This window comes from Oncorhynchus mykiss, chromosome 2, assembly GCF_013265735.2.
Source record: "Oncorhynchus mykiss isolate Arlee chromosome 2, USDA_OmykA_1.1, whole genome shotgun sequence".
NCBI lineage: Eukaryota > Metazoa > Chordata > Actinopteri > Salmoniformes > Salmonidae > Oncorhynchus > Oncorhynchus mykiss.
The window spans coordinates 25,027,848-25,046,344 of record NC_048566.1 but is presented as its reverse complement, the minus strand read 5'-3'; the positions used below and the strand labels follow the sequence as shown (position 1 = coordinate 25,046,344).

Sequence of the window (18,497 nt, the reverse complement as noted above, 5' to 3'; positions counted from 1 at the left end):
AAAAATGTGGATGGTGTGATGACATTGATCGCGGCACTGGTATCCTTGTTGTATTAATAATTCAGGGATGTTGAAGACCCCATTGATCATTAATTAGGGGTGTTAATAGTAATGGGTTTTGATGGATGTATGGGCAGAGGAAGACCCAGTGGTCTGATCACAGAACACATGTCACCAGCTGAGAGGGACAGGGCATTCTCCAGTTCCCACACTGATCCATTCTCCAATGTTAAGATCAGGGTGTTCAAAGCTGTCATCAAGGCAAAAGGTGGCTATTTGAAGAATCTCAAATATAAAATATATTTTGATATGTTTAACACTTTTTTGGTTACTACATGATTCCATATGTGTTATTTCATAGTTTTAATGTCCACTATTATTCTACAATATAGAAAATAGAAAAAAATGAAGAAAAACCCTTGAACGAGTAGGTGTTTTAAAACTTTTGACTGGTAGTGTAGGTCTACAATACCGTGGTGCCTTCAGCAGCAGGATACAGCCTCAGATGTGGCGACTCAAACCATGGTACATGTTTTTTGTGACAAACTATAGCTTGAGGTTTTGGTTTGGGATCTGTTCTGGGACTGAGCTGTTCTGGGATCTGTGCTGAACCGGTCTGCATAGCGTGCCCCAGGGGATATCCCTCTTGGTTCAATACGCAGGCACACACACACACACACACACACACACACACACACACACACACACACACACACACACACACACACACACACACACACACACACACACACACACACACACAGACACACACACACACACACACACACACACACACACACAGCCACTACACCAGCCTCAGATAATCTCCCAAATCCCCTCTACCTCCCACCCTATGCTTGTGTCCCTGTCTCCAACGGTGTCTCAAAGCCCATGACTCTTTGTGACCTCTGACTGGGGATCAACATTATGGTGATTTTGCTCCTATTTCCTCTTCGTCAGGTATTATGAGAGCTGTCACCTCTGTGGTGGATATCAGATCTCTGCTGTAAGCTCTGTGGATCTATGGGCTTATAGTATCAAATCAAAGAACCTTACAAGCCACCAGTCAGCAGGGGGACAAGCTACTCGCTGGGTGGAACTCAATATGTCACTGTTATTATCTGGATGTCAAAATTCAATGAAAGCCCTCTAAGAGTACACTACATGATTTTTGTGTATGAAAATGGGGCCAGCCTTTTACATAGGCCTTACTTAACCTACCTGTTCTCCTATCTACCCCTTCACTGCTGACCATACACTCTTACATTCATCCCCACAATCTCATTTAGACTAGCTTCCTCATTGTCATATTCACACTACACCTGTACCTACTCATACACTCATTATCCCTTGTAATCGTATTATACTATGAATATTCAATGTCATTGCGTTAACCTTTCACCCACCTATACCATACCTATACCACTTCATTCAATTCATCAGTACTGTATGTATGGTACTCATACATTGACCTTCAGTTCAATCTGCTTTCTACATTGCTCACATTTTTCATGTGAATGCATACTTATCGTATCCTGTAGTACATAGGAGTTACACATTACACATATTCATCACCTACTCCCTCTGTCACGTCTTCACATTAATCTGTTCTACCTGATTCATCTTCTTCTTTCACATTCACATGGTCGGTCGGTCGTTTAGTCATTCACTCACTTCTCCTCTCTCCTCTTTCTTTCAATTGAGCCACAGAGACATTCTCTTCTCAGCGAGAAACGGTGCATCTCTCACCTGAACAGATAGATTGCGAGTGCTCTGGCTTCCAATTATAGTACATCCCGATTAACTGATGCTTATTAATTTTCTCCAAATCATTATGGCATTCAAAATATAGCTTTCCCACGAGAAGAATACTAGTGAGAGAGAGGAGAGAAACTTTTCTTGAGTCGTGTCTTGTTACTGCTTCTGCAAGTGTCCCAGTCCTCTGTTTAGTTACTGCTTCTTCAAGTGTCCCAGTCCTCTGTTTAGTTACTGCTTCTGCAAGTGTCCCGGTCCTCTGTTTAGTTACTGCTTCTTCAAGTGTCCCAGTCCTCTGTTTAGTTACTGCTTCTGCAAGTGTCCCAGTCCTCTGTTTAGTTGCTGCTTCTGCAAGTGTCCCAGTCCTCTGTTTAGTTACTGCTTCTGCAAGTGTCCCAGTCCTCTGTTTAGTTGCTGCTTCTGCAAGTGTCCCGGTCCTCTGTTTAGTTGCTGCTTCTACAAGTGTCCTGGTCCTCTGTTTAGTTGCTGCTTCTGCAAGTGTCCCAGTCCTCTGTTTAGTTACTGATTCTGCAAGTGTCCCGGTCCTCTGTTTAGTTGCTGCTTCTGCAAGTGTCCCAGTCCTCTGTTTAGTTACTGCTTCTGCAAGTGTCCCAGTCCTCTGTTTAGTTACTGCTTCTGCAAGTGTCCCAGTCCTCTGTTTAGTTGCTGCTTCTGCAAGTGTCCCGGTCCTCTGTTTAGTTACTGCTTCTGCAAGTGTCCCAGTCCTCTGTTTAGTTACTGCTTCTGCAAGTGTCCCGGTCCTCTGTTTAGTTGCTGCTTCTGCAAGTGTCCCAGTCCTCTGTTGTGTTGCTGTAAATAAACCATAAACTCTACTGACAGCTTCTACAGACAGACAGACAGACAGACAGACAGACAGACACAGACAGACAGACAGACAGACAGACAGACAGACAGACAGACAGACAGACAGACAGACAGACAGACAGACAGACAGACAGACAGACAGACAGACAGACTGTGAACCAACAGGGCAGGCCAAACAAAACACTTAAATCTCCCGCCGTTGTGCTCCAGCGCTCCACAAGGGCTTGATTGATTGATCCGCTAGCCAATCAGGGCACATTGATCTAACAGTTCCACCCCCTCCCCTCCCAAACCTCTTCGGCAGCCATTCATCTGTTGGCTGTCAGATGAATTCACTGGAGGGCCGTTGGCTATACAGCCGGCACTTTTAAACACACTTTCCACTCCAGTCTTTCTGAAGAGAGTGCATCACTCTACAGTACATTACAGGAGTTTCTCTTACAGTAGTACATCCCCCTGGATCAGATTCCTGTTGGAAACTGTCCAAGCCTTAACGTGTCTGAAAGCTTTCGCTTCAGTCATGTGTCAGTGTTAAAAGTACCCCCATAGCCTGAGTAAACAAGTATCCCCAGCTGATGTGATGTGCAAAATATCTGACTCATTTTATTGTCAATAGTAAGGTCTCGACGAACTTGATGGAATTATATTTTCAATATCTTTTCTATATTTTGTGAATTGTATTTGATTATCCTTTCTATTTAAATTAAGAGATTGTTGAATTATGAGTAAAAGACAGAACAGCATAATCACACACAAGTGTATATGTGTACAAGTGTATATGTGTACAAGTGTATATGTGTACAAGTGTATATGCGTACAAGTGTATATGTGTACAAGTGTATATGCGTACAAGTGTATATGCGTACAAGTGTACATGTGTACAAGTGTATATGCGTACAAGTGTATATGTGTACAAGTGTATATGTGTACAAGTGTATATGCGTACAAGTGTACAAGTGTATATGTGTACAAGTGTATATGCGTACAAGTGTATATGTGTACAAGTGTATATGCGTACAAGTGTACAAGTGTATATGCGTACAAGTGTACAAGTGTATATGTGTACAAGTGTATATGCGTACAAGTGTATATGTGTACAAGTGTATATGTGTACAAGTGTATATGCGTACAAGTGTACAAGTGTATATGTGTACAAGTGTATATGCGTACAAGTGTATATGTGTACAAGTGTATATGCGTACAAGTGTATATGCGTACAAGTGTACAAGTGTATATGCGTACAAAAGTGTATATGTGTACAAGTGTATATGCGTACAAGTGTACAAGTGTATATGTGTACAAGTGTATATGTGTACAAGTGTATATGTGTACAAGTGTATATGTGTACAAGTGTATATGCGTACAAGTGTACAAGTGTATATGTGTACAAGTGTATATGTGTACAAGTGTATATGTGTACAAGTGTATATGTGTACAAGTGTATATGTGTACAAGTGTATATGCGTACAAGTGTACAAGTGTATATGCGTACAAGTGTATATGCGTACAAGTGTATATGTGTACAAGTGTATATGCGTACAAGTGTACAAGTGTATATGTGTACAAGTGTATATGCGTACAATTGTATATGTGTACAAGTGTACAAGTGTATATGCGTACAAGTGTATATGTGTACAAGTGTATATGTGTACAAGTGTATATGCGTACAAGTGTACAAGTGTATATGTGTACAAGTGTATATGCGTACAAGTGTATATGTGTACAAGTGTATATGTGTACAAGTGTATATGTGTACAAGTGTATATGCGTACAAGTGTATATGCGTACAAGTGTATATGTGTACAAGTGTATATGTGTACAAGTGTATATGTGTACAAGTGTATATGCGTACAAGTGTACAAGTGTATATGTGTACAAGTGTATATGCGTACAAGTGTATATGTGTACAAGTGTATATGTGTACAAGTGTATATGCGTACAAGTGTACAAGTGTATATGTGTACAAGTGTATATGCGTACAAGTGTATATGTGTACAAGTGTATATGCGTACAAGTGTATATGCGTACAAGTGTACAAGTGTATATGCGTACAAAAGTGTATATGTGTACAAGTGTATATGCGTACAAGTGTACAAGTGTATATGTGTACAAGTGTATATGTGTACAAGTGTATATGTGTACAAGTGTATATGTGTACAAGTGTATATGCGTACAAGTGTACAAGTGTATATGTGTACAAGTGTATATGTGTACAAGTGTATATGTGTACAAGTGTATATGTGTACAAGTGTATATGCGTACAAGTGTACAAGTGTATATGCGTACAAGTGTATATGCGTACAAGTGTATATGTGTACAAGTGTATATGCGTACAAGTGTACAAGTGTATATGTGTACAAGTGTATATGCGTACAATTGTATATGTGTACAAGTGTACAAGTGTATATGCGTACAAGTGTATATGTGTACAAGTGTATATGTGTACAAGTGTATATGCGTACAAGTGTACAAGTGTATATGTGTACAAGTGTATATGCGTACAAGTGTATATGTGTACAAGTGTATATGTGTACAAGTGTATATGTGTACAAGTGTATATGCGTACAAGTGTATATGCGTACAAGTGTATATGTGTACAAGTGTATATGTGTACAAGTGTATATGTGTACAAGTGTATATGCGTACAAGTGTACAAGTGTATATGTGTACAAGTGTATATGTGTACAAGTGTATATGTGTACAAGTGTATATGTGTACAAGTGTATATGTGTACAAGTGTATATGCGTACAAGTGTATATGCGTACAAGTGTACAAGTGTATATGCGTACAAGTGTATATGTGTACAAGTGTATATGCGTACAAGTGTATATGTGTACAAGTGTATATGCGTACAAGTGTACAAGTGTATATGTGTACAAGTGTATATGCGTACAAGTGTATATGTGTACAAGTGTATATGTGTACAAGTGTATATGCGTACAAGTGTACAAGTGTATATGTGTACAAGTGTATATGCGTACAAGTGTATATGTGTACAAGTGTATATGCGTACAAGTGTATATGCGTACAAGTGTACAAGTGTATATGCGTACAAAAGTGTATATGTGTACAAGTGTATATGCGTACAAGTGTACAAGTGTATATGTGTACAAGTGTATATGTGTACAAGTGTATATGTGTACAAGTGTATATGTGTACAAGTGTATATGCGTACAAGTGTACAAGTGTATATGTGTACAAGTGTATATGTGTACAAGTGTATATGTGTACAAGTGTATATGTGTACAAGTGTATATGTGTACAAGTGTATATGCGTACAAGTGTACAAGTGTATATGCGTACAAGTGTATATGCGTACAAGTGTATATGTGTACAAGTGTATATGCGTACAAGTGTACAAGTGTATATGTGTACAAGTGTATATGCGTACAATTGTATATGTGTACAAGTGTACAAGTGTATATGCGTACAAGTGTATATGTGTACAAGTGTATATGTGTACAAGTGTATATGCGTACAAGTGTACAAGTGTATATGTGTACAAGTGTATATGCGTACAAGTGTATATGTGTACAAGTGTATATGTGTACAAGTGTATATGTGTACAAGTGTATATGCGTACAAGTGTATATGCGTACAAGTATATATGTGTACAAGTGTATATGTGTACAAGTGTATATGCGTACAAGTGTACAAGTGTATATGTGTACAAGTGTATATGTGTACAAGTGTATATGTGTACAAGTGTATATGTGTACAAGTGTATATGTGTACAAGTGTATATGTGTACAAGTGTATATGTGATTTCATCAACCACTTTGTTCAGTTACTGTACTAACCAACTGTCTCTTGTCTCTGTTGGTTTTCAGGAGGAATATTTGAGTCCATTGAGTCGGGGCCGTCAGGTGCTGAGGAACTAGCCTTTAAATTTGCTTTAAATACAATCAACAGGAACAGAACCCTACTGCCAAACACAACGCTAACATACGACATCCAACGGATAAACATATACGACAGCTTCGAAGCCTCCAGAAAAGGTCAAGGATTATGAATACAATTCAGAAAGCTGCATTCACACCCACATGCTGTAGATTCCTGACTGGTGTTGGTCTCCTGGAACAATATTCATAGAACAAGTGTTGAAATACGTTTGCTTGCTATTTGTGTGACTCTCCTATCTTATTTAGCGTTGTTAGTGCGTTCCCACCCACCCAGTGAATGTGGGCTCATGCGTAGTTGGTTGGATTGGGACAATTATAATCAGGCGCAGAAAGAGGATGGGCGCATCCCAAATGGCAACCTATTCCCTTTAGGCTTTATAGTGCACTACTTTTGATTAAGGCCCATCGGGCTGCCCCATAGGAATCTGGTCAAAAGTAGTGCTCTATATGGGAATAGGATGCTATTTGGGATGCATACGATGTCTGTGCAGTTGAAACAAAAACAGAGACAATTGATTGGTTTCTGCTAAGGACTCAACAGTAATACTAATTCACAGAGTCTCCCTGTAGACAGGTTTACAAACTGCAGTAATCTATAGTTTTACTGGGTTGCATTAGGCCTGACATCTCAAAGGTTGAATCTAAAACGGCACCCTTTTCCCGATAAAGTGCACTACTTTTGTCCAGCGTCCATAGGGCAACCCCATAAGGGTCTGTTCAAAAGTAGAACACTATGGGGAAAAGGGTGCTTTTCATACGCATCCAAAGGGTCTTATTGATTACTGGCCATTATATCCTTTTTTCTGTGATTGGAGCGTTTTCTCCTTTCATCAAATTAAGTCATTAAAAAGCACAATGTTGTTGTTACAAAGTGTTGCCAATCGTTTCATATATTATACAGGCCTACTGTGTATAGATCTTGCTCATACATTTTAGACTGTCACTGGCTTCCTTCCAAATATGCTTCATGATGGTCATTCAAAACCATGTAGGAATGGACAGCTTGCCATAGTGGAGTGGGAAATCCATGACTTATCTTTCAGGAACTAACAGTAGCATGTCATATAATACTGAATAAACCACTGAATAAAGGATGTAACTGAACGCTGTCTCCTCCCCCAGCCTGCGACCAACTATCTCTGGGGGTGGCGGCCATCTTCGGGCCCTCCCACAGCTCGTCGGCCAATGCGGTCCAGTCCATCTGTAACGCGCTTGGCGTGCCCCACATCCAGACCAAATGGAAGCACCAGGTGTCTGACAACAGGGACTCCTTCTACGTCAGCCTCTACCCAGACTTCTCCTCTCTCAGCCGAGCCATTCTGGACCTGGTTCACTTCTTCAAGTGGAAGACGGTCACCGTTGTCTATGATGACAGCACAGGTAAGACCCCTGGCCACTTACCTCACACCTTCAGGGTCAATGACAACAACACAGCAAGGCTCATTTCCTGTCTGTCCAACCACTGTGCCTAGAAAGCATAGAAATAGAATGAATATAACAGGCTTGGAATCACCTCATTGTAGTTCTGTGCCTCATAACTTCACAGTCACAGTGATCTATGACCACAGAACAGGTTCAGTCACAGTGATCTATGACCACAGAACAGGTTCAGTCACAGTGATCTATGACCACAGAACAGGTTCAGTCACAGTGATCTATGACCACAGAACAGGTTCAGTCACAGTTGTCTATGACCACAGAACAGGTTCAGTCACAGTGATCTATGACCACAGAACAGGTTCAGTCACAGTGATCTATGACCACAGAACAGGTTCAGTCACAGTGATCTATGACCACAGAACAGGTTCAGTCACAGTGATCTATGACCACAGAACAGGTTCAGTCACAGTGGTCTATGACCACAGAACAGGGTCAGTCACAGTGATCTATGACCACAGAACAGGTTCAGTCACTATGATCTATGACCACAGAACAGGTTCAGTCACTATGATCTATGACCACAGAACAGGTTCAGTCACAGTGATCTATGACCACAGAACAGGTTCAGTCACAGTGGTCTATGACCACAGAACACGCTCAGTCACTGATCCCTTACTGTACTGTACCTCACACCTTCCATCACCTCATCACATCACCTTTTTCTCACAGTGATTCCAACAGCTTGTGAGTTACTGTAGACAGACCATGGTACTGGCCTGGCAGCATAAGGTCTGTGGGTTGATACTCAGATGGGCCACATATACTAAATATATGTCCGTCGTTGTCAACAGCTCTGTTCTGCTAAATTACCATATCAAAAAACCCAAAAGGCCTTGTCCACCTTCACCGGACATATAGAATATGATTATAGTCATGTACAGTAGAGTAGCCCTGTAGCCCTACCCCCCTTTCGTCCCCAGATGGCCAGTGTTCCAGTGTTATAACAGCAGGCAGCAAACGTCTCAGCGGGCAGGGTACATGTGCCATATGCCAGGGGTCAGGGAGGGAGCCAGCCTCAGGACAGGATGTCTGTCTGTATGTGTGTGCGTCCGTGTGTGTATCCAGGCTCAGGACAACACTGCCAGGTCTTCACATGCTCTCAGAAACATACTGGGGCTCCATTGGCTAGTATTTTATCACTTAAACCATTTTGCTTTCAATTTAATTCAGTTTAAATCTATTTCCCAAAAAACTACAACCAACCAAGCAAAACAAAACAGAAACCAGGGAAGTGTCCAAAACAGGTTTCAATACGTTCATCCTGTAGCTAATAATTAAAATTTTAGATATTGAGAAAGGCATTGCATTGAAATGAATATGCAATGTCTAAATATGACTTCTCTACAGCCTCTGCATGATGAATCAACGCTTAGGGTAGAGACAGACAGCCCAGAGTTCCTCTGTCCAGTGTCTGTGTTCTTTTGGCCATTTTAATATTTTCTTTTTTTTGGACAGTCTGAGATATGGCTTTTTCTTTACAACTCTGCCTAGAAGGCCAGCATCCTGGAGTCGCCTCTTCACTGTTGACGTTGAGACTGGTGTTTTGCGGGTACTATTTAATGAAGCTGCCAGTTGAGGACTTGTCTGTTTCTCAAACTAGACACTCTAATTTACTAGTCCTCTTGCTCAATTGTGCACCAGGGCCTCCCACTCCTCTTTCTATTCTGGTTAGAGCCAGTTTGCGCTGTTCTGTGAAGGGAGTAGTAAACAGCGTTGTACGAGATCTTCTGTTTCTTGGAAATGTATCGCATGGAATGGCCTTAATTTCTCAGAACAATAATAGACTGACTAGTTTCAGAAGAAAGTTCTTTGTTTCTGGCCATTTTGAGCCTGTAATCGAACCCACAAATGCTGATGCTCCAGATACTCAACAAGTCTAAAGAAGGACAGTTTTATTGCTTCTTTAATCAGAACAACAGTTTTCAGCTGTGCTAACATAACTGTAAAAGGGTTTTCTGATAATCAATTAGCCTTTTAAAATTATAAACTTGGTTGCTGATAATGGGCCACTGTACTGTATACCTATGTAGATATTCCATTAAAAATCTGCCGTTTCCAGCTACAATAGTCATTTACAACATTAACAATGTCTACACTGTATTTCTGATCAATTTGATGTTATTTCAATGGACAAAAAATGTGTTTTTGTTTAAAAAACAAGGACATTTCTAAACAACCCCAAACTTTTGAACGGTAGTGTATATGCCTAGAAGTATGCTTCCTTAATGTCAGTATTGCCTTGTAGCTTAAGCTTTATGCATTGTACTCTATGTGAATCCATTCATTGTACAATGTTAATTAAATATCTGTCCTTGATATAGACAAATCTCAGAGCAATTCTTGCTAGTCAACGTCAACTTATTGGCTAATGCTTGCTTGTATATTTGAAATATCTTTATGGAGTCAGATATATACGTTTTAATAGGCTAGTTGCATAGTCTTATTACAAGTTGCATGTGAGGTATATATTATACTATTATTACCCCACTACATGTGTGCCCTGCAGGTTCCCTACAGCGCTTGTTCAGTAGGGCTCAGTGTGAGATAGGCTGCTTTGGGGAAACATTGATTCTGGCTGATCCTTAACACCCTGTTAATGAAGGTGCTAGTGGACGTAGCAGGTTGACACGGGGTGAGCCAATAGATAGTGAATAAATGCATGTGCTCATCGAGCTAATGTCACGTTCTGACCTTAGTTCTTTTGTTCTGTCTTTGTTTTAAGTTGGTCAGGGCGTGAGTTGGGGTGGGTTGTCTATGTTAGTTTTTCTATGTTGTGTTTTGTGTTTGGCCTGGTATGGTTCTCAATCAGAGGCAGGTGTTGTTAGTTGTCTCTGATTGAGAATCATACTTCGGTAGCCTTTTCCCGCCTGTGTGGTGTGGGTGATTGTTTTCTGTTTTGTTGTTTGTGTCACCATTCAGGACTGTTTTCGTTTTCATTCACTTTGTTATTTTTGTATTTTGTCGTGTTCAGTGATTATTAAAGTATCATGGACACTTACCACGCTGTGTATTGGTCCGATCCTTGCTACTCCTCCTCAGAAGAGGAAGTGGAAAGCCGTTATAGAATCACCCACCAACCAAGGACCAAGCAGCGTGGTATCGGGCAGCAGCGAGTTCTGGACTCTTGGACATGGGAGGAGATCTTGGATGGAGAGGGACCCTGGACACAGGCTGGGGAGTATCGCCGTCCCCAGGAGGAGCTGGAGGCAGCCAAAGCCGAGAGGCGGCATTATGAGGAGCTAGCACGGCAGTGCAACAGAGATGAGAGGCAGCTCCAAAAATGTATTGGGACGGGGCACACGGGGAGTGTGGCTAAGTCAGGTAGGAGACCTGAGCCAACTCCCCGTGCATACCGTGGAGAGAGGTGGACCGGGCAGGCACCGTGTTATGCCATGTGTCCCCGGTGCGCAGGCATAGCCCGGTGCGTTACATCGCAGCACCTCGTATCGGCCGGGCTAGAGTGGGCATCGAGCCAGGTGCCATGAAGCCGGCTCATCGCATCTGGTCTCCAGTGCGTCTCCTCTGACCGGGGTACATGGCACCAGCCCTACGCACGGTGTCCCCGGTTCGCCAGCACAGCCCAGTGCGGTCTGTTCCACCTCGCCACACTGGCCTGGCGATGGGGAGTATCCAGCCAGGTAGGGTTGTGCAGGCTCGGTGCTCGAGACCTCCAGTGCGCCTCCACGGTCCGGTCTATCCGGTGCCTCCTCCACGCATCAGGCCCGTGGCAGCCCCACGCACCAGGCTGTCTCTCCGTCTCCTTCCTCCAGGTGCTCCTGCCTGTCCAGAGCTGCCAGAGTCTCCCGTCTGTCCTGAGCTGCCAGAGTCTCCCGTCTGTCCTGAGCTGCCAGAGTCTCCCGTCTGTCCTGAGCTGCCAGAGTCTCCCGTCTGTCCTGAGCTGCCAGAGTCTCCCGTCTGTCCTGAGCTGCCAGAGTCGCCCGTCTGTCCTGAGTTGCCAGAGTCGCCTGTCTGTCTTGAGCTGTCAGAGCCGCCCGTCAGTCAGGAGCTGCCAGAGCCGCCCGTCAGTCAGGACCTGCCAGAGCCGCCCGTCAGTCAGGAGCTGCCAGAGCCGTCCGCCAGTCACGAGCTGCCAGAGCAGCCCGTCAGTCAGGAGCTGCCAGAGCCGTCCGTCAGCCAGGAGCTGCCAGAATCGCCCGTCACTCCGGCGCTGTCGGAGTTGCCCTTCACATCGGACCTGCCAGAGTCTCCCGCCGGTCCGGCGCTGCCGGAGTCTCCCGCCTGTCCGCTGCTGCCGGAATCTCCAGTCCATTCGGGACCCGTTGCTACTGTCACGTTCTGACCTTAGTTCTTTTGTTATGTCTTTGTTTTAGGTTGGTCGGGGCGTGAGTTGGGGTGGGTTGTCTATGTTCGTTTCTCTATGTTGTGTTTTGTGTTTGGCCTGGTATGGTTCTCAATCAGAGGCAGGTGTTGTTAGTTGTCTCTGATTGAGAATCATACTTCGGTAGCCTTTTCCCACCTGTGTGGGGTGGGTGATTGTTTCCTGTTTTGTTGTTTCATTCACTTTGTTATTTTTGTATTTTGTCGTGTTCAGTGATTATTAAAGTATCATGGACACTTACCACGCTGCGTATTGGTCCGATCCTTGCTACTCCTCCTCAGAAGAGGAAGAGGAAAGCCGTTACAGCTAATGGTTGAAGATATGAGGATGAGAAGGAAAGAGACCTGAATGGGATGTTTGGAATGGTTCAGGTAATCCTGTATGAAACAGGGAAATGTGTAGGTCTGCTTTACTTTGCCTGTTTTTATGTGTGTGAAAACATATTGTCCAACATATTGGATAAGTTAGTGTACCAGAACCCCTATAATGCCATGTAATTCTCTCAGGAGGGACTCCTTCACAGCCCCATTGCCCTCCTGCTGTTGCCTCAGAGTGGAACAGGAAACAGCTTTCTCATTGGGCTGTTTCTCCTCGAACCAGAGAGCATACAAGTAAATCAATACCCATAATGACCCTCTTCTAACAGCTCAACTTTGTAATGGTACAAAGGCAATGGCATCTACACTCTGTGTTGTGGTGGTAGTATTCCGAGCCACACATCACAACGTTATGGGAGTCATGTTACACTGGAGTTGTATTGGGTAGTGAGGGAGAGATGGAGACGCTGGGATGACCTATGGTGCAGGGTTAGAGGGGTTAGTCCTATAAATATTCCCCCCAGTCCCAGCCCCCCTTCATGCATTTATGGCGGGAGGGAGAGAGTGACAGTTTAATCACCCTGGCTCTATGTTTATGGCCTGGTTTCCATGACAACATCATCCGACTGCAACCGACCAACCGTAGAGATGGTAGACTAGAGGAGGGGGTCCCTAAGAGCAAAGAGAGGTTTAACGACCCAACGACCAGCTGCTCCATCCAACACCGCTGTATAGCCACTCTATAGCCATCACTCAGTTTTCACTCTGTTTTCCTCTATATAGCTGTCAGCAAGGATCCCTTCGAGAATTCCTATGGTTGCATTTTATGACAGAACAAAACAATAAATATATATTTAAAAAAACAACACAACAAAAAATATAATTGAAATGTACACCGCATGACTCTTCTGAGGAAAAGGTCATTTACTGTGTGTCAAATGGGTGTAATTCTGTTATGGGAGAGGTTTAGACCCATATCTGCCTGACATTTTTTTAATTGCATTAGTTGAAAGGTCGGCCTAAACCCCAGTGTAGGAAAATGTTTACAGAGGAGTGGCTGATTGCCTTGTTGTAATCAAAAAGAGGTTGTTTTATTTCACTCTATTTTTGGCAGAACGATTTGGCATTTGAAGAAAAGGCATTTCTGATTTGCTAGTCTATTTATTTGTGTGTTTTGAGTGTGTCTCCTTTTGTGTGTGTGTGTGTGTGTGTGCACGTACGTCCAAGTGTGCGTCCATCTGTGTGTTTGTGTGCTGTGTGTGTGTGTGTGTGTTTGCTTAGGCTGAGAGACATTTAAGTGTACTTGGGAGTGAGTCAAGTTGAGTGGAAGTGATTGGCTCTAGAGTCCCAGGACCCCTTCAGTAATCTGTTTCAATCTGATGTGTGTGAGTGAAAACACACACCAGCCGCACCATTCCCATCAAACGCTCCACTACCACACTGCAGATTGTTTAGAGAAGCCCGGTCGTTCTACTAAGTGCCATGATAATTCAGCTTTGGCTGCGTCGGGTTAATAGGTACTGCTGTGATGATGTAGCTTGCTGTGATCATTTGGATTTTCTACGTGATTTTAATCGCTTTGGTTGTACTTTTTGCTTCTCTGTTACTGTCTATTGAATTCTGTTGGTCTGGAGAGGTTTAATAGGTTTAATCAAGTGCTGTATGTTTCATAGTAGGGTCAAAGTACTCTGATGGTTCTGTAGTTAAATGGATATCTTGCTAATATGGGATGTTTTTACAGTGAACAGGAACCATTTTGAAATAGAAATAGAGAAAACAGTACTTGAAGCCTTACTTTCACAATTTGGAAGGCTACAAGTACAACTTTTAAGATTGTTTTATTGAACCTGTCACGTCAGTGTTGTTGGTGACATGCAATGTTAATTAAAGTCCACCAGCTGTTTGGCACTCCGACAAGATGTTCTTGTGCCGACTACGCCATGCATAGCAACAGACGACCAGATGTTCCAGGGAACTAACTTTAATGAGTCCACATTGTGTTCTTACAACATGGCCGCCCATCTTCAAACTACAGAAGAAAGCATCAGTTAGCAGCACACTTCTGGTGTAGTGTCTGTTGCGTCTGTCGCACATCTAGTGAAACACAGTGCAAAGAATGTGGTTTTAGTACAGGCATTACTGAGAGAGTTGTAGACTCTTTTCCCTCAGGTGTTCCCTGAGGGAAAACTCCATAAGGCCTTGGTTATAATGACAGTTATAATGACAGTCATAATGACAGTTGTAATGACAGTTGTAACGACAGTTGTAATGACAGTTATAAACTCAATACATAGAGTAAAGTGGTCCACAATTTATGAGCAGAGAGGAGACACATGGATGTGTGTAATTCCAACAAAGGGGAATTCTTTCCTTCCATCCTTCCACATTCCTGAACGACAATTAAAACCTTTGACCGGAAACACGTTTGAATCTTTTTTCAATTTGTTCAACACGTTTAATGGAACATAAATAAGGCTGGCGATGCAGAGAGGGTTACATTAACCTTGACCCGCAGATTGTTGGGGAGGTGCGTGAATCACACAGCCATTACTCCACTCACTCCTGCCAGCCTCCCACTTCTATTCATGCAACACTCACTGTGCCATAGATAGACCTCCAGGAGAATCACACAATAGGCTAAAGTGGCTTCTGAAAACAGGCGAGGAGAGGATGGAATTTTAGACAACTGAGAAAGGTATTTCAACATTAGAGCAAAGGGAAGGAGACAAGGACAGGAAACGAGACCATTAGACTATTGAGATACACGCCATATGTAGTTCAACATTGGTGCAGACAAAGGGAAGGAGACAAGGTCAGGAAACGAGACCATTAGACTATTGAGATACACGCCATATGTAGTTCAACATTGGTGCAGACAAAGGAAAGGAGACAAAGTCAGGAAACTAGACTACTGAGATGCACCCTGCTACATCTCTACCTCTGATGGATGATCTGCAGTGGAAACTCACCCTATGAGGGGTTCTTTGAGGAAGTTTGGAGCGGAATACTTGAAGAGAGGGTTGCTGCTGCTGCGTCTTCGCCTCACAGGATATTTATCACAGGGCTGTTCTGTTTTACGCTCAGGAGACTCCCAGACGGACCCTAAAAAACGCTTTGAGTGTATGAAATATTCATGCAGAGTTAAATATGGATCCTGGGGAAGGCAGTCACAAGGCATTAGACACAGTCAATACAGATCACCACTTCCCTCTCCCTCTCTCCATATTTTTCTCTCCGGATTGCTGTGGTCTCAGGCAGAGTGTTGGGGTGGTGAAGAGGGGTGAATCAGCCAGGTAGAATAGCACGGGAGACAGCAGAGGAGGTAGACAGGGGGAGAGGAGAGAGAGAGATTGAGAGGGGGGAGAGGAAGAGAGAGATTGAGGGAGAAAGAGGAAGAGAGTGAGTGATGGAGAAAGATGGAGAGTGAGCAGGGGAAAGAGAGAGATGGAAAGTGTGTGAGAATGAGGTACTCTGACATGTTGTTTATGATGAGTGAATGCAGCAGTCAGAGGTGTCAGGGTGGTTTTATCAATGTTAACTAACTAACCGCAAAACACTGAGTGCTGCTCCTGTAGTGGAAAGCTCTTGCAACACTAAGCACCCCAGCCAGATTGGACCACATCACACACACACACACACACACACACACACTCACATACCGCATGTTCACTTTTGCATGAATTCCAAAATTCAGCAGAATTATAGATTGGGATCGAAACAAACGATCATAACTCTTTAATTGATTTAAGAACAACAGATTTTCACAAGCGCCTCCATCTGCTTAACATTCACTGTGATCACCATGAGCCTTTGTGGCCGCCAACAAAGCAACTATTTAAACTAACTGCGATGGTCAGGTAATGAACATTTTGAAACAAGCTGATGTGCAATGAAGTCTAACTAAGGGTGTCTGTTCAAATTGAGAAGGCCAGCTGGTCTTCTTCTTAGGCTGAGTCTGAAATAGCACCATATTCCTTTTGTAGTGCACTACTTTTGACCAGGGCATGCACTATCGGTGCACTAGGAATAGGTAGCCTATTTCAGTCATAGCCATAGCCTGTAGCGACTGCTTCCTCTCTCTGGCTCATCGTATGTGTATTCTGCAGTGTATGAATTAAGTTAATAGTGACCCACAGTGAGCGAGGTCCTCAGCCCTCCATTGTGTCTACTGTGTCCACTTTGTCACGGGCAATGACGCATCATCAGCGTGCGAGTGGGCGCCACCGTGGGGCATCATCATCAGTGTGCGACAGAGTGTTGTTGTGATTTAATGAAGGCTTGGGAACTGGCTGCTGCTCAACGCTCAACAACAAGCTGTGAGCTGAGCTGGGCTGGTGTCCCATGGTGCTGTGCGCTCAAGTAGAAACAGGAAGTAAACAAATAATGCCATGGGCCAACCAGCTGGGGACTGCCTGTATGGCTGCAGGCTGCAGAGAATAACAGCTACATGGTTGTGACTGTTACTGTGGCAGGTCTATACAGTCCTGAACCAGGGAAAAGATTATTGATTGCACTTACAGATGACTGGAAACACTTGTAAGAATTCTTCAGCCATAGTGGCTCTCTGTCCTATATCTCTATGTAGGAATGTAGATGTTAGCGCAAAGATATGCTAGCTGTTCCCATAGACTTCCAGTCATTGAGCCAATGACTATCCATTTAAAAGCATGTAGCGGCAGAAGTATATACATCTTGTACATCATAGTTTTTGCAGCGGTGATAAATGAATATAGAGGAAGTACTGTAGACGGATCGATAATGAGCGTGAATTCAATGTATCAGTGATGAATGATAAAAGGCATTCATCACTCCCCCTTTCAAAGGGGAATTCATACGGTGGTGATCCGTTTTCTTCTAGCATCAAGGTCTGTGGTACTTGCTCTGGTTAGATACAGTGTGGCGCCAGACAAAACAGAGCTTTGAGAGAAACATAGATGGTGGAGGTAGAACGGGAGGGATACAGACAAATATTAAGAAATGAGGAAGTGGAATGAAATGTGCAATAGTGCAAAGAAGGGAGAGAAAGAAAGCGGGAGAGGAGGAGGAGAAAGGAGGAGGAGGTGGGGGAAAGGGGGGGAGGAGGAGGGAGGAGGATGAGGAGAGAGGAGGAGGGAGGAGGGAAGAGATGCGAGACAAGTTGACAGATGGATGGATTTCATTAAAATTGGATTGACATTAGACATCTATTCATCGAGCTTCCTTATCTACTACTAATTAAAACCAAGGGAGTCAAATGAATACAGAGTAAAACTTCAATTACCAGAGATACATATTTGTAGTTTATCTTTGGAAAATGGGGAGCCTGCACTGTTTGCAACAGAAACGGAATTAACATGACGTATTTGGGGTGGCAGGTAGCCTAGTGGTTAGCGCGTTGGGCCAGTAACCGAAAGGTTTCTGGATCGTATCCCCGAACTGAGGTAAACATGTCGTTCTGCCCCTGAGCAAGGCAGGTATCCCACTGTTCCCCAGGCGCCGATGATGTGGATGTCGACTAAGGCAGCCCCCCTCACCTCTCTGATTCAGAGGGGTTAAATATGGAAGACACATTTCAGTTGAAGGCATCCAGTTGGACTACTGACTACATATCCCCCTTTCCCTATTGAAAATGGTATATGTATTGTACATTGCTTCATTCCCTCTCACACATACTTACTTCTTTTTTGCCTCTGTGTTTCCTCTGAAGGTCTTATTCGGTTACAGGAGCTCATAAAGGCTCCATCTCGCTACAACATCCGCTTGAAGATCCGCCAGTTGCCAGCGGACACCAAGGACTCCAAGCCTCTCCTCAAGGAGATGAAGAGAGGGAAGGAGTTCCACGTCATCTTCGACTGTGGACACGAAATGGCTGCCGGCATCCTAAAACAGGTGTGTGTGAGGAGGGGAAGTGATGTGTGTTTGTGTGAGTGTGAGTGAGG

The 18,497-nt window shown here is 43.5% G+C and overlaps 1 protein-coding gene across 2 annotated transcripts in view; it reads left to right on the top strand.

Annotated features, from left to right (window-relative positions):
* The window catches only part of LOC110538828 (glutamate receptor ionotropic, kainate 2), a 247,678-nt gene that overhangs the window by 64,239 nt on the left and 164,942 nt on the right, over positions 1 to 18,497 (top strand). For both annotated transcript variants that reach the window (XM_036943381.1, XM_036943390.1), the window contains exons 3-5: positions 6,412 to 6,579; positions 7,606 to 7,863; positions 18,266 to 18,447. In XM_036943381.1, the coding sequence (XP_036799276.1) occupies positions 6,412 to 6,579; positions 7,606 to 7,863; positions 18,266 to 18,447 (608 nt within the window). The remainder of the gene's footprint in view (positions 1 to 6,411; positions 6,580 to 7,605; positions 7,864 to 18,265; positions 18,448 to 18,497) is intronic.